The sequence below is a fragment of the Coregonus lavaretus genome (assembly GCF_964263955.1).
Source record: "Coregonus lavaretus genome assembly, chromosome: 37".
NCBI lineage: Eukaryota > Metazoa > Chordata > Actinopteri > Salmoniformes > Salmonidae > Coregonus > Coregonus lavaretus.
The window spans coordinates 34,096,718-34,121,224 of record NC_140024.1 but is presented as its reverse complement, the minus strand read 5'-3'; the positions used below and the strand labels follow the sequence as shown (position 1 = coordinate 34,121,224).

The window sequence follows — 24,507 nt, the reverse complement described above, 5'->3', positions numbered from 1 at the left end:
CCCAGCAGGCCTTCACACCCGGCCCAGGACCCCCGCTAACAATTCACTGTAATCATTCACAGAAGTCAGTCAATGTTCCCTTTTACAGCACAGCATGTTTTATTGTGACCGAATACATGTAGAAAATCTTTACTGACTGAGGTTGTATATCCTGAGCGGTATTTGTTAGATTGTCAGAGTAACTATGTTTGGGAAAGAAGCAATATTGTTATCTTAGCCTACAATAGTCATCCTCAACAATTATGAACTTTAACCAACTGAACACTTGTCACATGTAAGCCTACCCATACAATGACTACCTAGTAGGACATTGAAATCTAGTAGTCACGCCACTTGTGGTTGTGTAAAGTGGGAGGACTCTCATGTGAAGGGTTAGCTGGGTTTCAGCAATTAACTTCTGTTTGAGAAGTCAGAATGAAAGTCCACTACTGAAACTAGAGGAAAATAAACAAATTAAGGAAAAGTACAGAGCAAGGTCCCCAACTGAAACAACTGGTTATTTTTTAAAATTAAGAATGTAATATATTTGAAAAATATGCCAATTAATTAAACTTCGATGAGTGCATCATGAATAAGAAGGTCTATTATCTATGGTATTTGTCCTTTATCCCAACCCCTTGACACGCACACACACACACACACACACACACACACACACAGACGTGGAGGTTGTAGGAATAGCACAGGGTTAACGCCCCTGGAGCATTTAAGGGGTTAAGTGCCTTGCTCAAGTGCACAACAGCAGGAGATCATGAGAGCTTTTATTTTGAAGCCTGAAAACAGGAAGTTCAGTTTTTGTGCTGCCAGCAAACATATTACATCCTGTGAAGATCAAAGTACAAGAACATAGGGAAATATTATGCGTGAGAAATCTTTCCTAAAGTTAATGCTTAGGAATTGCATTGTTGAATGAACGCTGGAGTTTGAGCGTCATTTTTCTATTGCGGTGGTGCGCTCATAGTGTGAAATCAACATCTGCATCGGTAGTAACGGCAGGAACACTTTTGACGGATGCATTATGCATTTATAAGAATTTCGTCTTCAGATAAACAAAGGTAAATGCATTTAATCTCAATACTTGACAGCGACAGTGTCGGCACTATATTGTCTTATGCCGTTGTTTGTTATTTCATCATGTATGTCTCCTTGTTCCAGGTTTTCCAGGAGTCTATTATATGCAAGAAGGTGGAGCGAATTGGGTTTAGGCTACACTAAGAATGTCAGGAGTTAAATCCGACTCAACCGCCGCGGTTACAGATTTACCTAAAGGCGCAAAGATGCAGAGAGTAATTTACGTTACTTACCTCATAGCTGCCCTGGATATTACATGGATGTTTTTACAGTTTTCCATTACTCCTGTAAGTATTTGTGTTTCAATGTCTATTCTATTCTAGTACCCACTTTACAAAAGTGGTGTTTTTTGTTATATGATTAGCCTAGAAAGAAAACGATGCAGTTTATTTTAATACTTTCGATATCAGAATGGCTACAAAAAAGTAGGCTGTGTGCTATTCATTAATTTTCTGTTATTCAAATATATTATAGATATTTGCTAATAGGTGGAACAATTATAAATGGCCTTGGGATTGTTGACATATTTGACAGAGGCCAACATCTAAAAGTATTGAGAAAAATGTTGGCCTTACCTGGGCCTTCTTAAGGGCACCATCGTTTTTGATAGATTGTTGTGACAATGCACTTTGAAAACAGTATACACACAGTGCATTCGGAAAGTATTCAGACCCCTTCACTTTTTCCACATTTTGTTACGTTACAGCCTGATTCTAAAATGGATTCAATATTTTTTTCTTCTCATCAATCTACACACAATACCCCATAATGACAAAGTGAAAACAGGTTTTTAGACATTTTTGCAAATGTATTAAAAACTCTAATACCGTATTTACATAAGTATTCAGACCCTTTGCTATGAGACTCGAAATTGAGCTCAGGTGCATCCTGTTTCCATTGATCATCCTTGAGCTGTTGAAGTCTACAACTTCATTGGAGTCCACCTGTGGTAAATTCAATTGTTTGGACATGATTTGGAAAGGCACACACCTGTCAATATAAGGTCCCACAGTTGAAAGTGTATGTCAGAGCAAAAACCAAGCCATGAGGTCGAAGGAATTGTCTGTAGAGCACCGAGACAGGATTGTGTCGAGGCACAGATCTGGGGAAGGGAAACAAAACATTTCTGCAGCATTGAAGGTCCCCAAAAACACAGTGGCCTCCATCATTCTTAAATGGAAGAATTTTGAAACCACCAAGACTCTTCCTAGAGCTGGCCGCCCAGCCAAACTGAGCAATCGGGGGGAGAAGGGCCTTGGTCAGGGAGGTGACCAAGAACCCAATGGTCACTCTGACAGAGCTCCAGAGTTTGTGGAGATGGGAGAACCTTCCAGAAGGACAACCATCTCTGCAGAACTCTACCAATCAGGCCTTTATGGTAGATTGGCCAGACGGAAGCCACTCCTCAGTAAAAGGCACATGACAGCCCGCTTGGAGTTTGCCAAAAGGCACCTAAAGGACTCCCAGACCATGATAAACAAGATTCTTTGGTCTGATGAAACCAAGATTGAACTTTTTGGCCTGAATGCCAAGCGTCACGTCTGGAAGAAACCTGGTACCATCCCTACGGTGAAGCATGGTGGTGGCAGCATCATGCTGTGGGGATGTTTTTCAGCGGCAGGGATTGATAGACTAGTCAGGATCGAGGGAAAGATGAACGGAGCAAAGTACAGAGATCCTTGATGAAAAAAAATAACATCAATTTTAGAATAAGTCTGTAACGTAACAAAATGTGGAAAAAGTCAAGGGGTCTGAATACTTTCTGAATGCACTGTACCTATGACAATCTAATATTATTTAATTAATTATCATAATAACACAAATGTATATGAATTTAAGTTAGTGACCTCTCTCCATTCAGTATTTGGCAAAGAAGCTGGGATTTGACACCCTATGGATTGGCTATTTGCAAACCATGGTTGGTGTTGTCCAATTGTTGGGAGGCCCGATATTTGGAAGGTGAGCAAAACTCTGTTGAATTAAATACATAATCGGTTACATAACCACAGTCTGCAGCTTCAATCTCCTACCCTAGTCAACGATGCATTTGATTTGCTGCTGGCAAATTGAGCTTTAAAGTGCCGTCACTTAAATCTAATTGAGTTATGGTTCAATGACTTAGGGCAACGAACCATACAGAGAGAGGTTATCAGACCTGAGTCCAGACACAAGATCGCAGCTGTTATGTGTTGGTTGGCAGATGTCGATATAGATCAGTGTTATGTTTCTGTTGTCGGTAGGTTTGCAGACCTTTTTGGGGCCAGGGCAGCATTGTGTCTATCCTGTGCTGCCTCTGTGGTCTACTATGGGTTACTAGCGATAGCCGACAGTCCTCTCATGCTCTTCGTCCACAAACTCCCCGCTGTCTTGATGCATGGCTTGCCTGGTAAGTGCTACACTGCCTGTTATTTATTTAACCTTTATTTTAGCAGGGAGTCCCATTGAGACCAATGTCTCTTTTTCAAAGGAGCCCTGCAAGACAAGATCAGAAGAAATTACACAATCCTGGTTAGAGACACAGATACTACCTGTTGTTCCCTTCATACTCAAACTCCCAGATAAGTCCCCAGTGTACGTACCGTGCCTAGGATCTACTGTACTAGACAGCCCTCTTAACAGATCCTATAGGATCTACTGTACTAGACAGCCCTCTAACAGATCCTATAGGATCTACTGTACTAGACAGCCCTCTAACAGATCCTATAGGATCTACTGTACTAGACAGCCCTCTAACAGATCCTATAGGATCTACTGTACTAGACAGCCCTCTAACAGATCCTATAGGACCTCCTGTACTAGACAGCCCTCTAACAGATCCTATAGGATCTACTGTACTAGACAGCCTTCTAACAGATCCTATAGGATCTACTGTACTAGACAGCCCTCTAACAGATCCTATAGGATCTACTGTACTAGACAGCCCTCTAACAGATCCTATAGGACCTCCTGTACTAGACAGCCCTCTAACAGATCCTATAGGATCTACTGTACTAGACAGCCTTCTAACAGATCCTATAGGACCTCCTGTACTAGACAGCCCTCTAACAGATCCTATAGGACCTCCTGTACTAGACAGCCCTCTAACAGATCCATATGTGTCTCTCTGTTCCCCATATGCTCCAGCGTAACTAAAGCGTGTATAGATGTATGTATAAGTCTCACTTGTTGTGGTTCTCTCCTCCTTTCACCAGGAGCCCAGATGGTAGTGGCTGACCTGACAGAACCTGACAAGCGGGCAGATGCCCTTGGCAAGTTGGGCCTATGTTTTGGCATTGGCATGGTTGCCGGCTCCACCTTGGGCGGTACACTCAGCACACGCTATGGGTGAGTGAAGGAACCTCAATGCTCACCGATTCTAGCCCAATCCGAGAGCTCGAATTTAGCAATGTGATATCCCTGATCTGCCTTTCCCAGGGAGACATTTGCGGCTTGTGTAGCTGCTGGTGGGAGCTTCACCAGCTTACTGTTGGTTTTCAAGTTTATCCCCAAACACACTAAAATACAAGCTCCACAGGACAGCACAGACAGTAAGACTCTACACCTAACTCACAACACACTATTCAGTCTCTAAAGGGTGTGTGTGTGTGTGTGTGTGTGCGCGGTGCACAAAATAACATTTCTGCTTTATCTGACACGTATTATGGCCTGTGTGATGTGGGGGACATCATGATGTGTGGTATTTGACATGCGACTTCATATGTGAGTTGCGTGTGACGTGTTGTCCTGGTTTTTGCAGAGAAGAGCAATGCCAAGTCAGTCTTTGACCTGGGGGAGATCACCAGACTGATGAAGTTCCCTGGCGTGGCCAAAACCTTCCTGGTCAAGATCATGTCCGGTTTGCCATCAGGTGGGATGTCCTCCACTATTTGGATTTCTTAGTTTAGACTCATCTGAGGGAGAACTAATCGCTTAGCATGAACGTGTCAGTGTAGAACTGGAACCGGTGATGTAGTGAAGGGAAAAAGCACTTAACACAGTTCACGTACCTATTTTATTTGGAGAATAGCATTTCTGCACGCGTTACGCAAACCAATGTTCAGCGTTTAACAATCTTAATAAACCAATGTTCAGCGTTTAACAATCTTAATAAACCAATGTTCAGCGTTTAACAATCTTAATAAACCAATGTTCAGCGTTTAACAATCTTAATAAACCAATGTTCAGCGTTTAACAATCTTAATAAACCAATGTTCAGCGTTTAACAATCTCAATAAACCAATGTTCAGCGTTTAACAATCTTAATAAACCAATGTTCAGGCGTTTAACAATCTTAATAAACCAATGTTCAGCGTTTAACAATGTTCAGCGTTTAACAATCTTAATAAACCAATGTTCAGCGTTTAACAATCTTAATAAACCAGTGTTCAGCGTTTAACAATCTTAATAAACCAATGTTCAGCGTTTAACACGTTATTGTCATTTTAGTGTGTCTGTGTTTGCATCGAGTCCTTTTTAACAACCTCTAGGGATTCTGTCTCAGGTATCTTTCAGGTCATGTTCTCTGTTATCGCCATGAACTTCTTCCAGCTGGAGCCACAGCAGAATGGATACCTGATGGCCTACTTTGGGATCGTGTCAATGGTATGGAGCAGGGATGCTCACGACACTTCCATTAAATCATTTAGCAGCCGCTCTAATCCAGAGACACTTCCATTATATTTAGTCATTTAGCAGCCGCTCTAATCCAGAGACACTTCCATTATATTTAGTCATTTAGCAGCCGCTCTTATCCAGAGACACTTCCATTATATTTAGTCATTTAGCAGACACTCTTATTCAGAGACACTTCCATTATATTAAATCATTTAGCAGACACTCTTATCCAGATACACTTCCATTATATTTAGTCATTTAGCAGACACTCTTATTCAGAGACACTTCCATTATATTAAATCATTTAGCAGACACTCTTATTCAGAGACACTTCCATTATATTTAGTCATTTAGCAGACACTCTTATCCAGAGACACTTCCATTATATTTAGTCATTTAGCAGACACTCTTATTCAGAGACACTTCCATTATATTTAGTCATTTAGCAGACACTCTTATTCAGAGACACTTCCATTATATTAAATCATTTAGCAGACACTCTTATTCAGAGACACTTCCATTATATTTAGTCATTTAGCAGACACTCTTATCCAGAGACACTTCCATTATATTTAGTCATTTAGCAGACACTCTTATCCAGAGACACTTCCATTATATTTAGTCATTTAGCAGACGCTCTTATCCAGAGACACTTCCATTATATTTAGTCATTTAGCAGACACTCTTATCCAGAGACACTTCCATTATATTTAGTCATTTAGCAGCCGCTCTTATCCAGAGACACTTCCATTATATTTAGTCATTTAGCAGACACTCTTATCCAGAGACACTTCCATTATATTTAGTCATTTAGCAGACACTCTTATCCAGAGACACTTCCATTATATTTAGTCATTTAGCAGACACTCTTATCCAGAGACACTTCCATTATATTTAGTCATTTAGCAGACACTCTTATCCAGAGACACTTCCATTATATTTAGTCATTTAGCAGACGCTCTTATCCAGAGACACTTCCATTATATTTAGTCATTTAGCAGACACTCTTATCCAGTGCCTCTAGACCCTTTTTATTTTGTAGTATTTTGCCCCGATGATGATAAATGAGCGATGAAGTTGTTTGTGCGTCAGCTTGACTGGCGATCAGTGTTCACCACATTATTTGACCACTATATTCCTGGTTAGGACAACAGGATGTATTTACAGTAATTAAAAGTTTAGATTGGCTAAATTCTCCTGAAATCTCCAGGATATCCAATCCCTTCCCTTGTGGGAACAGAATTTTATAGAGCAACTCTGGTGAGAAATTACCTTCTTTGGTCTCATTTTTCCAGGTCATCCAAGGAGGAGTGATTGGCCGGCTGACAGCAAGGTACTCTGAGAACTCACTGCTTCTCCTCTCCATCGGCATGTCAAGTCTGGTGGGCTTGGCTCAGGTACAGAGGATTCATTTAATCTTGTGATAAATGCAGGGTTGTATATAAATTCATTAGGGCGCACCGCAGCAAAACTAAAGAAAAAAAAGAAAAAAATAACAGCACTTGGACAGGTTCACATAGTTCCTCCGTTTCAGTCGTTTTACCTTCCGTTTGGTGCCTAATGAATATGACCCTGTTGTAAAACCTTTGATCTTGCTCTTAAGGTTAACGGTTTGTTCTCTCCTTGGCAGGCCTTCATGGCTAACGTGTTCCAGTTCTGCATCATCGTCCTCCCCATGATGTTCGCTCTCAGCGTGTTCAACGTCATCACTGACAGCATGCTGACAAAGACTGTGCCTTCCTCAGACACCGGTGAGACAATTAAGCGCTTCGAACACGTATTTTGAGAAATGTGAAGCGGGACATCAGTTAAACAGTAAATCATTGCCTAACCTAACTTTTTTTTATTTTTTTTTACTTTGCCGCCTTCCGAGGGAGAGTCACACTGGTGTGGTCATAACATTCTAAAATAAACAGTTTAGCATTTAAGTGCAACTTCTGTCTGTTTGCTCTAGACATTTTTCTGATTGGTTCTCTTCACTCTTCTGCAGGCACGATGCTGGGGCTGTGTGCCTCTGTGCAGTCTCTGCTTCGCACCATCGGGCCCACGATTGGAGGCTTCTTGTACCAGAACTACGGAGTGGCCTCTTTTGGCTTCATCCAGTTTGTTGTGAACATGGTAGTGTTTGTGTTTATGCTTAGGAACATGGACAGCAGCAAAGATGAGCACAAAGAATGACATTCCACGGACTTAAATACAGAGGTCATTTTAAAGTGACCTAAATATAATTTTGTGTTATCAGATTTCAATTATATTTGTATACTGAACAAAAATATAAATGCAACATTTTCAAAGATTTTACTGAGTTACAGTTCATATAAGGAAATCAGTCAATTGAAATAAATAAATTAGGCCCTAATCTATGGATTTCACATGGCTGGGAATACAGATATGCATCTGTTGGTCACATATACCTTTAAAAAAAAAGTAGGGGCGTGGATCAGAAAACCAGTCAGTATCTGGTGTGACCACCATTTGCCTCATGCAGCGTGACACATCTCCTTCTCATAGAGTTGATCAGGCTGTTGATTGTGGCCTGTGGAATGTTGTCCCACTCCTCTTCAATGGCTGAGTGAAGTTGCTGGATATTGGCGAGAACTGGAACACGTTGTCGTACACGTCGATCCAGAGCATCCCAAACATGCTCAATGGGTGACATGTCTGGTGAGTATGCAGGCCATAGAAGAACTGGGCCATTTTCAGCTTCCAGGAATTGTGTAGAGATCCTTGTGACATGTGGCCGTGCATTATCATGCTGAAACATGAGGTGATGGCAGCGGATGAATGGCATGACAATGGGCCTCAGGATCTCATCATGGTATATTTGTGCATTTAAATTGCCATCGATAAAATGAAATTAACATGCAATTATCTGGCAACAGCTCTGGTGGACATTCATGCAGTCAGCTTGCCAATTGCGCGCTCCCTCAAAACCTGAGACATCTGTGGCATTGTGTTGTGTGACAAAACTGCACATTTTAGAGTGGCTTTTTGTCCCCAGCACAAGGTGCACCTGTGTAATGATCATGCTGTTTAATCAGCTTCTTGATATGCCACACCTGTCAGGTGGATGGATTATCTTGGCAAAGGAGAAATGCTCACAAACAGGGATGTAAACTAATTTGTGAGAAATAAGCTTTTTGTGTGTATGGAACATTTCTGTGATCTTTTATTTCAGCTCATGAAACATGGGACCAACACTTGACATGTTGCGTTTATTTTTGTTCAGTGTATACTGCCGTCAGCTTATATTGTCTTTAAAATGTGAAATATACAGTATATTGTATATTTGAATACTGTACTTGTGATTTGCAGTTCACTAAACAGTAACATTTGTTTACTGGAGATGCCACTTAAATATTAAATCCTTTGTTGATTCTGCAGATGTGATTTTTGTGTTTCTGTTGAACAGAAGGTGTGTGTGTGGGCAATAAACCCATCTTTTGGTAACTAGTACATGGTCACTGCTGTAGTTGTTAGCGCTATGGAATCTCAATTTAATATTTGTTCAACCATTTCAAAAACTGAAGATACAAAATACATTTTTGGTTTAAAATCTTTTTTTTATTTACTTTTTTTATTTTCTTCAAAGTCTCACATTCCATATTCCTATCAAGATGTCTCATCCCTCTGCTATCGATTGTTGTAACAAGCCTAACACCTGCTCAAAGCATGTTATTTTGTCACATAAAAAGACCAAAAAACCCAAGAAGGCCTCTGTAACATATTTTTCTGTAATCATCTCTGCATTGCAATTGTGCATTAATTCAACTTCATCTATCAACTTCACTGTCCCCAGTCATAATATCAGAATACAAAAGGAATGATATGCAGTCACGATGGGGAAGAGGGAAATGAAACCTCAATGGACGGCTGTATGACACGCTGCCAACCAATAACAGCACTGTGAATAGCACTTTGCAGTAGAGAGCCAAAACTAGCATTGTGTGACTAGAGTCAATCTACAGCACATGGAAGCCAAAGCCAACAGGGTTTCAGATGTCTCATTTCCCCTTTGAATAGACAAACTGTTGCCTACAGGGATAGTTCACCCAAAGGTCATAACGTTTTCAGCTTGCAGGTTGTCTTCGGGCCAGGGAGTGACCACAACTACGTATAGTAGGTTATTATTACTTTGCTAAAGCAACCACAGACTAACATTAGCATCGCTATCGATGACCCCCAGACGTGGTTTTACGCAAAGTTCATTTTGGCACGCAATTTAGTTAAAAGCTTAAACAGGTGAATCTGAGGTTATTAATACCAATCTTAGCCAGTGGTAGCTGTAGGACAGTAACTGAATCCGAACCGTAGTTGCGGTCAATCACAAAATAAGAAATGAATCAATTACTGATTTTGATTGAACCAACCCTTTAAGTGTCCCCATGGAGTGCAGTGCAAAGGAACCCAGGTTTAGTGCCAAGGTCTTACAACACTGGGAGAGTGGATGCACCTCAATAGTCTAATGCGGTTTCATCTCCTCACCTTTCACCTGATAAAGGCGAGGAGACCATTCTTAAGACAATTGAAACACACCCAGTGTCTCTCTGGCCTCAGTGTCACCAATACTCAGTCCCTCCAGGAATTCGCAGTGATTTTTTTTTTGTGGTATTTCCTGGAGAGAAAAAAAATGCTTGATTTTGCTGCTGCAAGTCTGGCATTTTGCATGGCAATATACAATGATTTAGTCCAATTTTGTCACAAAATGCGCTGATGAAGGAAAAAGTTTTTTTTGACGTGTGGCTTGATTGAACCCTATTATGTGGTGATGTGAGATGATTGGTTGAAATTGCGAGCACTTTTTGTACTGTGGTGATGGGAAAATGTTATGCGATAATATTCCGATGATTTGACTGCTTTATGCGAAAATAATGCAGTGATTGGTCAAATTTGCAAGCCTTCACATAATCTGCAGGAAATTGTTGATTTAGCAAGCAAATAAATTATTGGAGGAACTGAATAACGACATATGAGGACAGAACCGTCGCTATGGGCGGAGGGGCGGAGCGGCGTCCTCCAGGGGCGCGTTCAGCAGGATGCAACGTTTTGGAACGTTCAGACAGAAATATGCTATGTAGAACCAACATGCTTCTCTGACGTGTAGATTAAGGAATCACGTTGGAGCCAATAGCGGCATCACTATCTGCAGCGTTCGAGAACGTTTGGCAACTGAACGTGACCCCAGGACTCTCAGCAGCCATTCTGATACGCTTGGTGCAGTTTCTCCTGGGCCTCGTAGAGTTTCCGCAGCTTCTTGGCCTGTCCCTTACTGATGTCCTTCCCCTCCACATCAAGCGTAGGGAAACCCTGTTGGAGGAGAAGAACACGGCTGTTAAAACACTTGATATTCAATAAAGCCTTGTAGCCTGAAGATATCAAGGAGGTTACAACTGGTTTATATTTACCGTTTCATCAAAGCAGGAATACTTGTCTGTTTCAGAGCGGAACATATCACATGGGGAGATTTTCATCTTTGCCAGTTTGGCCAACTGTGATGAAACAACCATGAACAGAGACACATCAATATACCTACATCTAGACATGAGGCTGGTAACATCAGTATTACTGCTCTCAGATCAGTTAGCAGAGGGGACACATCAATATACCTACATCTAGACACGAGGCTGATAACATTATTACTGCTCTCAGATCAGTTAGTGGCGGACTCGGAAGACAGTGGTCCTACCATATATATATAAAATCAAATTTAAATGTTATTTGCCACATGCGCCGAATAAAACAGGTGTAGACCTTACAGTGAAATGCTTACTTACAAGCCCTTAACCAACAATGCAGTTTTAAGAAAGAATTCAAAAAAATAAAATCACAAAAAAAATACAATATAAAATAATACGAAATAAAAGTAAGGAGTCTAGATGTATATAACCCGTTTTAGCACGGACATGGCCATGGAGGACTTGTTGCTCTACGGTCCTACTAACCTCCTGCTCCTGCTTCTTCTTGGCAGCCTCCTCTTTTTTGATCTTCTTCTCGTCCTCCATCTTCTTTTTCTCATTCTTCTCCCTCAGGAGCGTTTCTTTATCCACCAGCTTCACCACCGTGGGAAGGCCTAACAACGACAAGATAAACACAGTCACGACTCTGGCTGCTACTAGTTTTTGTTGATCTATAAAAAGCAGTGTGTGTGTGTGTGTGTGTGTGTGTGTGTGTGTGTGTACATAGTGGTCAGTGGCTTTACCTTCATGATCTTCTAGACGCACCCCCAGCTCAGGTAAGGTGTCATCACGGACCCCGTCACACAGCTGTAGCACCTCTGTCACTGAGAACACAGACAGAGTCGGTCACCACGGCTACAATCCTCACATCTCCAGCAGCAGGCAACCGTGTTAAATGTCATTTTTCTTTGAATAACTTGGGAGGAAGTATTTACCGTTCTGTTCTCTTGCGATTTTGCGAACGGATTCTCTGAAGTCTGACAGCACCTTCAGATAGGGCATCACCGTGTTCTCCATCTGCAAGCAGCCTCAGTTAGCTTGAGTGGAAACTTACACAGAATCGCAACGTCTACGAGAACACGGATATAATAACAACAACAATAGGATTTATTTTAAAATCCAAAGTGATTTAGTCATGCATGCATACATATGGGTGATCCCGGGAATCAAACACACTATCCTGGCGTTGCAAGCGCCATACTGAGCTACAGAGGACCACTACAAACTCTGAGGAGAGATGCTGGTGGCTAATCCCAACAGTATAGCATGTTGAAAGGTGGCTAATCCCAACAGTGTAGCATGTTGAAAGGTGGCTAATCCCCAACAGTGTAGCATGTTGAAAGGTGGCTAATCCCAAACAGTGTAGCATGTTGAAAGGTGGCTAATCCCAAACAGTGTAGCATGTTGAAAGGTGGCTAATCCCAAACAGTGTAGCATGTTGAAAGGTGGCTAATCCCAACAGTGTAGCATGTTGAAAGGTGGCTAATCCCAACAGTGTAGCATGTTGAAAGGTGGCTAATCCCCACAGTGTAGCATGTTGAAAGGTGGCTAATCCCCAACAGTGTAGCATGTTGAAAGGTGGCTAATCCCAAACAGTGTAGCATGTTGAAAGGTGGCTAATCCCAACAGTGTAGCATGTTGAAAGGTGGCTAATCCCAACAGTGTAGCATGTTGAAAGGTGGCTAATCCCAACAGTGTAGCATGTTGAAAGGTGGCTAATCCCAACAGTGTAGCATGTTGAAAGGTGGCTAATCCCAACAGTGTAGCATGTTGAAAGGTGGCTAATCCCAACAGTGTAGCATGTTGAAAGGTGGCTAATCCCCACAGTGTAGCATGTTGAAAGGTGGCTAATCCCCAACAGTGTATCATGTTGAAAGGTGGCTAATCCCAAACAGTGTATCATGTTGAAAGGTGGCTAATCCCAAACAGTGTATCATGTTGAAAGGTGGCAAATCCCAACAGTGTATCATGTTGAAAGGTGGCAAATCCCAACAGTGTATCATGTTGAAAGGTGGCTAATCCCAACAGTGTATCATGTTGAAAGGTGGCTAATCACCAACAGTATATCATGTTGAAAGGTGGCTAATCCCCAACAGCGTAGCATGTTGAAAGGTGGCTAATCCCCAACAGTGTATCATGTTGAAAGGTGGCAAATCCCAACAGTGTATCATGTTGAAAGGTGGCAAATCCCAACAGTATATCATGTTGAAAGGTGGCTAATTACCAACAGTATATCATGTTGAAAGGTGGCTAATCCCAACAGTATATCATGTTGAAAGGTGGCTAATCCCAACAGTATATCATGTTGAAAGGTGGCTAATCCCAACAGTATATCATGTTGAAAGGTGGCTAATCCCAACAGTATATCATGTTGAAAGGTGGCTAATCCCAACAGTATATCATGTTGAAAGGTGGCTAATCCCAACAGTATATCATGTTGAAAGGTGGCTAATCCCAACAGTATCTCATGTTGAAAGGTGGCTAATCCCAACAGTATATCATGTTGAAAGGTGGCTAATCCCAACAGTATATCATGTTGAAAGGTGGCTAATCCCAACAGTATATCATGTTGAAAGGTGGCTAATCCCAACAGTATCTCATGTTGAAAGGTGGCTAATTACCAACAGTATATCATGTTGAAAAGTGGCCAATCCCAACAGTATATCATGTTGAAAGCACCTCGACTGCCAAGAAGCAACCTGTTATCTCCAGCTCAATACTTACATCCACATGCTGACCATCTCCTCCCACTGGGAATCCAATAGGCTCTGACCCTTCAATGGCCCCAAAGGTCTACAACACAGACAGGGTTAGAGAAATTGATCAGAACAAAAGGATGTGGTCTCCTGATCAGTAAAAGGACTGAACAGATTTCTATCTTACCTCTAAGCTACAGTGGTGTAAATATCACGTGACCCGTTTTCACTTTCTACATCGCTTGTCATTTTTAATACTGAATGTATTCACAAGATTTATGTGATGGCACCGTTGTTTTGTCATGAGATGGCTCATTCAAATGGGTTTATCTTGCACAGCAGACTTCAGCTCTAGTCTTGTGAGTAATACTGGGATGTATTTACTAGGAACCAAACGTAATGAAAGAGGGAGGGGACTGAATTTGTCCAATAGAAACTCATTTTTGGTTGCAAAACGTTTTCCATCGCAAACATTTTGCAACAGTGTGCAATTAATGAATACACCCCCTGGTATGCTGCACAAGCTCTCCCTCACCTTGAGCATGTCAGTCAGGTAGAGAGCGATGCTCTTCATCAGCATGCGGTTGGGCTGCAGCTTGGAGCTCTTCCTGCTGGCTATGTAGGTGTTGCTCTGGGTCACCAGCACCCTCATCTCCTCCATGGTGCTGCGCGTGTCCACGTTGTCACACAGCGCCTCATGGACTGCTGCCTTCCTCTCATAGAAACTACAGACAGGGACAATGGAGGAGTGGGCGGGGTTTACTCATAGAAACTACACAGACAGGGACAATGGAGGAGTGGGCGGGGTTTACCCTCATAGAAACTACACAGACAGGGTCAATGGAGGAGTGGGCGGGGTTTACTCATAGAAACTACACAGACAGGGTCAATTGAGGAGTGGGCGGGGTTTACTCTCATTGAAACTACACAGACAGGGTCAATGGAGAAGTGGGCGGGGTTTACTCTCATAGAAACTACACAGACAGGGACAATTGAGGAGTGGGCGGGGTTTACTCATAGAAACTACACAGACAGGGTCAATTGAGGAGTGGGCGGGGTTTACTCTCATTGAAACTACACAGACAGGGTCAATGGAGGAGTGGGCGGGGTTTACTCATAGAAACTACACAGACAGGGTCAATGGAGGAGTGGGCGGGGTTTACTCATAGAAACTACACAGACAGGGTCAATGGAGGAGTGGGCGGGGTTTACTCATAGAAACTACACAGACAGGGTCAGTCATTCAGAGCACATGATGAAGTGGTACTTTATTTGAGTACTCCCTCACACCTGCAACACAGGGTTGTCATAAAACATGACATGACAAACGACTACTAAGGTTACATCAGCACTCTTTACCAAAATTCTGTTATGAAGCTTGAACCACTGAAACCTTATTGAAGCCTTCAGATGTATAGATTTTAGTGTGCCATGCCTCGTTAGAGGTTTCAAAAAAGGTAACTCCAGGCCAGGCGCCAAGTGACTTTAACGACCACATAACGAAAGGCATCATTACCAAACCTGATCGTTAACACCAGGCTTGTAATGTTTCTCCCCTCACCTCTCGTTGAGCTCCATCTCGGCTGCCTCCCACTTCTCAAACTGTCCGGTGATGTCACAGGGAGCTCTGAGAATGTCTTTGACGTTGAGGAAAAACTCCTGTGAGGAGAGGAAGAAGAACCTCGTGGTCAGCGGACTCGAACAGGTGCACTGAGTCCTTCGAGCCGGATAGAAGAAGAAAACAAAACTATTCAATGACAATAAAACACTCCTACACGAACATGCTAGCTGTTCCTGTAGACTTCCAGTCATTGCGCTAACGCTAGTTGGCAATGGCTCAGTCAGGGCCGGCGCCAGAATGAATCAGTTGGACAGGCATTTGGACTTCCACAATTTATTTGACCGAGATGCACGCCAAGAAGTATCCGAGCGAACGAAACAGCGCCCCTCTGTCTCAGTATGTGTAGCCCATGTATCTGACGCTATCTGGCCAAAAAGAGTATGGCATGTCATTTATTATTTTTTTTTACGGGTTTTATAGTAAAGACATGTCATTTAACTGTAAACATGTATTACCTTTTAATGTGGCATGAACACAAAATCAGTCATGATGTTTTCATCCAATTGTCAAACAAATCACTTGAAAAAGTAAGTTACCTTCGTACGTTCGTCCCAAATAATTACAGCATCCGAACAGTGCACCGGCCAACTTTCCTTCAATTCACAAGTGTCTGAAACCATCTGACCGGAGAAAGCATCCGAGCGAGCGAAGCAGCACCTCTGTCTTACTATATGTAGCCCATGTATCTGATGGGGTCTGGCCCAAACAATGATGACATGTTATACTCTTTTTGGCCAGATAGCATCAGATACATGGGCTACACATACTGAGACAGAGGGGCGCTGTTTCACTCGCTCGGATACTTGTCAGCGTCCATCTCGGTCAAATAAATAATCAATATTGAAATATTTGATTTTAGACGGGCAAGGAGGTACGGTAGGGCGGGCCAGGCCCCTCTAAGACCCGGCCATAACGCAGGCCCTGGGCTCCAGGAAACTACCTTCAAACTGCACACAGTGACATAAAAGGGCTTCGCTGCCAACATGTCAAACTACACCCCTTTAAAACTATAGAGGTGCACCCCTGGGCTAGATCACTTACATTCAGGAATTTCTCATAGTGGACAGCTGACTCCATGGTGTTGGGGGAGTAATCCAGGGTGTCCTTCCAGGAATGCATCAGGAAGGCTAGACGGAGCTGCCGAGCTGAGGGGAACACACAGAGAACAGCTGTTACCTTGCACGCAGACGCCACGCACACACACAAATACTCCTGACACCCACATTGACATAACATAAAGCCATTGTTTTTGTGGCTACTGAGAAGTCTCTTCACCTGTGTTCTTCGCCAGGGCATCCTTGATGGTGATGAAGTTCTTGAGAGATTTGGACATCTTGCAACCTGCGATGGTCAGGTGACCAGTGTGCAGGAAGTAGCGAACCCAGTGGTCGTTCTCAAAGTAAGCCTGCGTGGACCAAGTATCCTGCTTGTTATTCCACTCGAATACTACGGTTGCGTTCCAATTCCCTACCCTTCTCCCCGAAGTGTGCACTCATTCACTTGCCCTTGTGGACTTTATAAGGAATGAACTGGAGTAAGAAATATGCTGCTACTATAGCCCATGCTCACACCTTCCAATGCTTTCAAATCCTAGAGGGGGAGTGAACAAGTGCACACTTGGGAGTGCACAAAACGGACCACCGTCCATGTCATAGAAACAGATCACTTGAGACTAAAAACTCTTACCTCGGACTGAGCCAACTCATTATCGTGATGGGGGAATCGGAGGTCAAACCCTCCCCCGTGGATGTCCATGGATTCTCCCAAGATGGAACCAGCCATAGCGGAACATTCGATATGCCAGCCTGGCCGTCCCTTTCCCCAGGGCGAGTCCCAGGACGGCTCCCCCGGCTTAGAGGCCTTCCACAGGGCGAAGTCATTCTGCGACCTCTTCTCACTGAGCTGGTCTGCCGAGACACTCAGGTCTCCTGCAGGCCACAGTGGACAACCAATGACTCACATACATTGTAGCCCTTTGTTTTTTTGTTTTTTAAAGCGCATTATAAATGATTGATATTATCCTTGTTATTACCCTCTCCCTCCTGCAAAGCTTTCATGTCACCGACCGCTTCAGGTACCAGCTTGCCGTACGCATGCTTCTGGCTGGTGTCAAACTTGGCTGTGTCAAAATAAACGGAACCGTTGGACTCGTACCTGCCGTCAGGAAAATAAAAATAACCAGAGTGAGAGAGAGATGAACAAAGACTTGTTTTAAAACTATATAGGAGGAGGGAGGCCTGACTGATAACGCAGACAATTTCTCCCTTACGCGAAGCCATTGTCTAGGATCTTCTTCACAAAGTCCACGATCTCTGGGCAGTACTCGCTGACCCGGGTGAGTACGTCTGGGGGAAGGACCTGGGGGTTGCACACAGAACAGGTGGGGAAATCAGTGATTTACCAATCATCATCAGATTGGCACTAGAAAAGTAGTAATTTTAATAGTAAAATATGATTAACAATTAGAAATATTAAATGTTACATTACTGCATGGTTTAAATCATAGGGCCCCGTGTTTTTGCACAATCATGTGAAATAATATTTGATCCTGTGTTTTAACCCTTTTCCAGAAATGAGAAGCAATTATCAGAGGATCATCATCATCATCATCATCATCATTATTATTATCATTATCAGAGGATGTTACTGGACCATCTGACAGAACGAAAAGGGGACAGTTTGATAAAAAAGCTTTCAATAAAAAGGTAAAAATTCAGGTCATGTGACATGATAGTTATGTGTACTCCTCTGATAAGGAGCATCGACACTAGAAAAGTTCATAGTAAAATACTATTAACAATTCATTATAAATATGAACGTTATACGAGTTGCGTGCGCTTCCACCTACATTCAAGGCGTCCATGTCCTTGTGGTACTCCCCTTCCCAGAACTTTGGAAGAAGAGAGAAGATGGAGTTCTCGGTCACTTGACTGCCAAACTGAGCATCCAACCAATCAGACAGCAGGTCTTTGGCCTCCTCCAGTAACACCTTAAAAAAAAGAACACATTTGACTTCTGTTATGTTGTTTTCTTTTTCGTAAATTGTCTCACAGGAGGTTGGTTGGTTGCAATTTAATTGGGGGGGACGGGGCTCGTGGTAATGACTGGAGCGGAATCAGTGGAATGGTATCAAGTACGTCAAACACGTGGTTTCCAGGTGTTTGATGCCATTCCATTTGCTCCATCCATTTGCAGTTGTAAATGAGAACTTGTTCTCAACTGGCTTACCTGGTTAAATAAAAAATGTAATTCCGGCCATTATTATGAGCCATCCCCTCAGCAGCCTCCACTGGACTGTGTCGAGACAATAAAATGTGACTTGACTTTCTAGCTCAGTCCAAACCTCTGGAAGTGTATTTGACTTATCAGGAGCCATAGAGATTCATGTTGCACAGCAGGGAGGAAATCTTACCTGAGCCAGGCGTTGTATGTCAGCCTCCCCAGCCTTGCTCTCCACCGCCCCCTGCAGGGGTCCCAGGGCAGCAGAGACGGCAGAGTCCAGCCTCTCCAGCATCTGTTTCTTGTCTGGGTCTGTGGTCTCGGCCAGCTTGGCCTGGAAGGGCTGCAAATGATATATATGGAGTGAATGGAATGTTTTGAGGTGGTAATGTGGCATCCAGCGCCAAAGTTCACCTCTCTCTCTCTATATATGTGTGACTGGTTCATTTGCACCCACCACACAGGGGTGAACTTTAGAACCTGAAAGTATACCCAGGATTTTTTTTTTTTTTTTTTTTTTTTTAGTCATTTAGCAGACACTCTTATCCAGAGCGACTTACAGGAGCAATTAGGGTTAAGTGCCTTGCTCAAGGGCATATCGGCAGATTTTTCACCTAGTCGGCTCGGGGATTAGAACCAGCGACCTTTCGGTTACTGGCACAACGCTCTTAACCACTAAGCTACATGCTAAACACTGTTCAACAGTTGACCAATCACTCAGCCACACCTGTAAATAATGACTGATTCATTTGTCATTAACTTTATAGAAACTATAAAAAAGTTTGATGTCTTACCCCTCTGGCACTAAGGACATCCTGCAGTATCTGGGCAACCGCTGGCTTCTTCTCCCTGTACTGTTCCAGGAGGTAGTTCTGTCTGGCCCGCCTGATGATCTGACAGACAGAGAAATTATCACTAACCGTTCAGCCAACCATTCAGTTTGCACAACAGAAGGGCACAATATGTTGTTTTGTACAATCACTGCTTCATTGCTGGTTACCTTGTCATCTATGTCAGTGATGTTCATGCAGTAGAACACGTCATATTTGAAATAGTTCATCAGTATCCTTCGGAGGATATCGAAAGATATGTAAGATCTGGAAAACAAAGGAATCAAATCATTTGATTTGGACACACCGATTTGAACACACATCTGTAAACTGATTTGAACGTTCTACAGCAGGAAATAGTCTTAGTTCTAGACTATTATTTTCAAGAACAGTTATGAGTCAGGAAAGTATGACAGTCTGTTCCATAAAAATGTAATTATCAAAATGTGCACTATGCACATTTTCATTAAAAGATGCACTATGCAGAAATCACTCCACCATTTACTGGTTGCTCAAATTCTAATAGTTTGCCTAATTTCAGTTTATGTGACAAAACAAGCAAGTATAGTGTAGAGACTCATTGTACCATCTAAACCGCTGTGAAATATATTCTCCATAACCAAAAATGTTGTATTTTCAGCTGGTGTACAAAACCGAAAGTAAAAGACGCAAAAACAAAACTTTAGAACGGACAGCATAGAAATAGCACATATAGAACAGATCTACCGCTTCTTAGACTTGCTTTCAATGAGAATGACAGATCTATAACACACATTTCTATGTGAATTTGTCAGGTCAACCAAAAAGTTCCATATGGCACCTTTAAAGTAATTGAAATGCCAGTTAGGTGAGTTGTAAGCCCTTATCAGGTTTGCCACCTCGCCTGCACATTGACATATTTCTGTTTTCTTCTTCTATTTGTGACTATTGGACTAAACCTATTGGACTAAACCGCTCTGTGGCGAGGTATGGCTGTCAAACTGCTAGTCTTGTTACTTCCTGAACTGAACTTTACCTGGCATGTCCCATGTGAGAGGCATCATAGACAGTGGGTCCGCAGCAGTACCACAGCACCTTGTTTCCATTCTGGGGAACAAACAGCTCCTGCAATAATAACACTACGGTATTAATAATAGTCAATGCCATTTAGCAGACGCTTTTTTTCCCAAAGCGACTTACAGTCATGCATGCATACATTTTACGTATGGGTGGTCCCGGGAATCGAACCCACTACCCTGGCGTCACAATTGCCATGCTCTACCAACTGAGCTACAGAGATGGGATCAAAATCTAAACCTTTATGCGGTCATTGACATTCATTGTCCTTCTTTCCTATTTGATCATAAGGATTCAGCCATTCAAAAGGGCTCTGAAACAAGCAAAACAAAAGAAGGTAAAAATGTCACCTTGGTGCGTGTGAGGCTGTTGTAGAGTCTCAGCTTTGGCACGTTGGACCCGGCTGGGGCAGACCAGGGGGGCTGGACCCGCTTTCCCTTTACTAAAAAAAACAGAGGACACATTTTATAAGAACATTAGTCAAACTTTTCTCTGAAAAGGGTATGCTGTTAAAATGGTGTCACATTTAAGGTCAGGCAAATGATTGAATTCCATCAAATCTCTGGATTCCCCATTTAAAAAACGTTTGAGGCATTTTGAGTGGTGATTTGAGCGGGCAACTGTCTGAGGGTATGCAAGTCACTGCTCTGTTCTGATGATAACCACCCCATGGGCCCAGATTCACAAAACACTTTTTACGCAAAAAATGTATTCTTAGGAAGGTTTTGTGAATCTGGGCCCTGGTCTCCAGAGCACAGCACACAATGCAGTCGGTGGGCCTTCATCAAAGCTGCAGGCCTGCTAACAGTAGGCCTGCTAACAGTAGGCCTGCTAACAGTAGGCCTGCTAACAGTAGGCCTGCTAACAGTAGGCCTAGTTTGCGTGGGGGGAGGGGTGGAAAGCAACACACTAGCTAGCCCTCAAGGTGCGTGTCACAAACAAACACTAAACCCACACAGGAAGGAACACAGGTGTGATGGGAAAAAAATCAGGGCTGGGAAATACTCAAATTAATCAACAAAAACGGTGGTCCTCCTGCCACTAGCCTTTAACACTGTTGACAAAAGAATACAGGACTTAAAAAAAAAAAAAAAAAAAAAACATTACAGATTTCAATTATTCCAAAATGCTAATCATGCCAATGAGGGGCTGTCAGCAGATCACAAGGGTATCGCCATAAGTCTGAAACTAAAGTGACCAGCTAGTATAATTTATTGTTGTACTACCATATTCCTGGAAAAGGTTGAATTGAGCTTTCGCGTTCACAATGAATGTCACATTTCACTGCAACCATCCATTGTGTGTGACAATAAAACATATTTATTTTTTAGAACATGAGTCATGACAAGCGCTGGAGACAGTAGCTACGAGGATTCTGTGAAAATAGTCGTGACCGGTGTACCGAGCATCACGCAGCCACCAGCACAACGGTCAGGACTATTTTCACAGAATACTCATAGCTACTGTCAAAGTCTCCAGCGTTTGTCATGACTCATGTTCTGGACATGAAAAAAAAAAAAAAAGAACAAACGTTGTATTGTCACCTACACTAGATAGGTGGAGTGAAAGGTCACATTCATTGTGAAAGCGAAAATCAACCTTTACCCATGAGCCACTCCAGCCCCTCATGAGGAGTTCCGTTTTTTTGTGTCCCTCACCCCCATCAAAGGTGCCCATCTCCGATTTAAATACATCCGGGACGCCTGATCATAGCTAGAAGAATGGCATTAATTTCATTGGCAATTGAAAAAGCTAACCTTACTATAGCCGACATTCCAACAATCCAAAGTAACCATGCACTATTGGTCTAGTATAGGGGGGGATGCCATGACTGCCCTTATGCAGTGGGCTACTCTAGTCTAAGGGGAGCATCCCTATCCTGTCCAGGCCATGGGCCCTGGACTCTACTCACTGCTGCTATCTGGGCTGGGGGTGTCCCGCTGCAGGGCTGCTATGTGCCTGTACCAACGCAGAGCGTGCACGTGCTGCGGGGCCGGGGGCCTGTGCAGGAGCTCAAAGGCCTCCTGGTCCGCCCGAGAGGGGCTGAACCCAGCCAGGTAGCTGCGGGAGCTCAGGTACTCATTCAGGGCCATGGTGGCGGTGACCTCGTCACTTGTGTGCAGCAAGAAGCCATAATCAAAGGCTGTAGAAAACAAGACAGCACACATTCACCCACACCGACAACACACCATTGAAAAACAAACTAATTGGGATTGGTTTCGGTGTCTAGACATGGCAAAGAATTGATGCCCAATAACTTTGTGCTGCTGTATTTGTTAATCAACCTCTTGCTGATCAATGCCATTTGAAAGCTGATAGCTGGCTAGTAGCTTTGGCTATTTCATCTGATATTGTTTAACTTAAAGGCCCAAGCTATCATTTCAACAACCTGACCCTGCCACTTTGTTTGGTGAACTGGCAGATGAGAGTCTAACCTGTCAAATTCATAAATGGAGTTATAGGATGCAATGAGATGTGCATCATATACAGTATATTCATTGTTTATTTACAAATACTCAAACAATGCTGTATTGACCTTCCATTTTGGGTTTTGACCCCATCATTGGTTGTTATGACAGCTGTATTATGATCATAACAGTGCAGGAGGAAATCTTAAAATGTCCCTTTAACAATGTTGAGATACTGTTTGTAGAAGACTAGCTAGCAGTAGTAGCAAATATTTTCACAAGCCAACTAGCTAGCTAGTACCATTTATGGTTATACTACCATATTCCTGGAAAATGTCGAATCGAGCTTTCGCATTCACAATTAATGTGACAATACAACAGTTATTGTTTTCATTACACGACTCATGACAAGCGATGGAAACAGTAGCTATGAGTATTCTGTTAAAATAGTCGTGACCGGTGTACCGAGCATCACGCAGCCACCAGTACACTGGTCAGGACTATTTTCACACAACACTTTTATCTACTGTCACTCTCCAGCGCTCGTCATTACTCATGTTCTGGACATTCATTGTGAAATCTTGATTCAGCCTTTTCCAGGAATACGGTAGTATGACCATAACTAGTACTACTAGTTAGATGGCACTGCAATCGACACTAACGGGCTTTAATTTAAATATATTCAGGACGCTTGATCACACCGACAGCTTTCACAAGAAGTACATTAATTTCCAATGGAACGCTGCGTTTGCCTTACAGCATTGCGTTGCAGTGCGTTCTGTGTGGTGCATACATTGGATGTATCGAACGTATGCATCATATTGTATGCGTAGATGGCTTGACAGAAATGGTAGCAGAAGGTGAATGTTGAACTTTTGTTGCACACATCTCCAGGTGATGCTGCGTACATTTTGCCCAATGACGCTGTAGGTGTGTATTCATTTAATTTACTATTGAAATAGCTAGCCTTACCATAGCCAACATTCAATATCCTGCAATAATTTCAAGTCTGAGAACGCGCCTCAAATTATGAATAAACGCATTTGCCTTCAAGAGCCGCTGCTGATATCTGGAAATATTAAAAACATGCATCGATTACAATACTTACCTAACCCTCCCGAGCTTGACATATCACCAGTCTACAATTTCTGATGCAACAATAACGTGCCCGGACGTAGACTCTCGTTTAGACCAATGACTGTATGCTCTAGACATCCGCGTTTCCTCCCGTTCTTTTATGCTAGTCACTAGTTACCACAGTCACAAAGTCAGAAGGCTCAACCAATCAGACGAGAGAGAGTGTGATGACGCGTGTTCCGGTTCATGGGAAACGCCTCATTTTCGAAATGGAATATCTTGTGTTCAAGTTTGGACCAAATTACTAGACATTCCGAACACGAATTGGCAAATGTCACTAAAATTCATAACATTGAGAAAGGACGAAAGTTTTGGGCAAATGGGTAAATTGTGGGCACAGAGAGGGGGAAAGCCAGGCAAACAACAGCCAAAGAGAAATATGCTGCTGAAGTGAACAAGGCGGCAGTAAACTCAAAGACG

At 42.7% G+C, this 24,507-nt stretch overlaps 2 protein-coding genes across 3 annotated transcripts; one reads left to right on the top strand and one right to left on the bottom strand.

The window, feature by feature from the left end:
• Positions 1-787: 787 nt before the first annotated feature.
• LOC311111890 (solute carrier family 22 member 18-like) lies at positions 788-9,047 on the top strand. Its single transcript, XM_084154807.1, has 11 exons — positions 788-1,055; positions 1,156-1,358; positions 2,933-3,030; positions 3,312-3,457; positions 4,263-4,395; positions 4,486-4,598; positions 4,808-4,918; positions 5,552-5,652; positions 6,960-7,061; positions 7,295-7,415; positions 7,655-9,047. The coding sequence occupies exons 2-11, from the start codon at positions 1,218-1,220 to the stop codon at positions 7,840-7,842; spliced, it is 1,254 nt and encodes a 417-aa protein (XP_084010933.1). The 5' UTR covers positions 788-1,055; positions 1,156-1,217; the 3' UTR covers positions 7,843-9,047.
• Positions 8,866-24,147, bottom strand: LOC311111871 (cysteine--tRNA ligase, cytoplasmic-like). Of its 2 annotated transcripts, XM_084154779.1 has the most exons (21): positions 24,059-24,141; positions 22,455-22,685; positions 20,893-20,984; positions 20,502-20,590; positions 19,657-19,753; positions 19,451-19,549; positions 18,850-18,999; positions 18,286-18,426; positions 17,707-17,795; positions 17,470-17,591; positions 17,124-17,365; positions 16,713-16,842; positions 16,479-16,582; positions 15,378-15,475; positions 14,352-14,541; positions 13,845-13,913; positions 12,056-12,137; positions 11,864-11,944; positions 11,607-11,734; positions 11,070-11,153; positions 8,866-10,971 (listed from the first exon to the last, which is right to left on the bottom strand). In XM_084154779.1, the coding sequence occupies exons 1-21, from the start codon at positions 24,078-24,080 to the stop codon at positions 10,855-10,857; spliced, it is 2,457 nt and encodes an 818-aa protein (XP_084010905.1). In that variant the 5' UTR covers positions 24,081-24,141; the 3' UTR covers positions 8,866-10,854. The 2 variants fall into 2 exon arrangements, with proteins under 2 accessions (XP_084010905.1, XP_084010906.1); XM_084154780.1 differs by lacking the exon at positions 22,455-22,685 and having other exon boundaries at positions 24,059-24,147.
• Between the last annotated feature and the right edge of the window lie 360 nt (positions 24,148-24,507).

Coding starts and splice junctions, on each gene's coding strand:
- LOC311111890 (XM_084154807.1), top strand. CDS start 1,218: ATGTCAGGAGTTAAATCCGACTCAACCGCCGCGGTTACAGATTTACCT. Junction 4,599..4,807: donor TCCACAGGACAGCACAGACA/GTAAGACTCTAC, acceptor TGGTTTTTGCAG/AGAAGAGCAATGCCAAGTCA. Junction 7,416..7,654: donor TGTGCCTTCCTCAGACACCG/GTGAGACAATTA, acceptor ACTCTTCTGCAG/GCACGATGCTGGGGCTGTGT.
- LOC311111871 (XM_084154779.1), bottom strand. CDS start 24,080: ATGTCAAGCTCGGGAGGGTTAG. Junction 19,754..20,501: donor TCTCACATGGGACATGCCAG/GTAAAGTTCAGT, acceptor TTTGTTTTCCAG/ATCTTACATATCTTTCGATA. Junction 16,583..16,712: donor TGCCCTGGCGAAGAACACAG/GTGAAGAGACTT, acceptor TGTTCCCCTCAG/CTCGGCAGCTCCGTCTAGCC.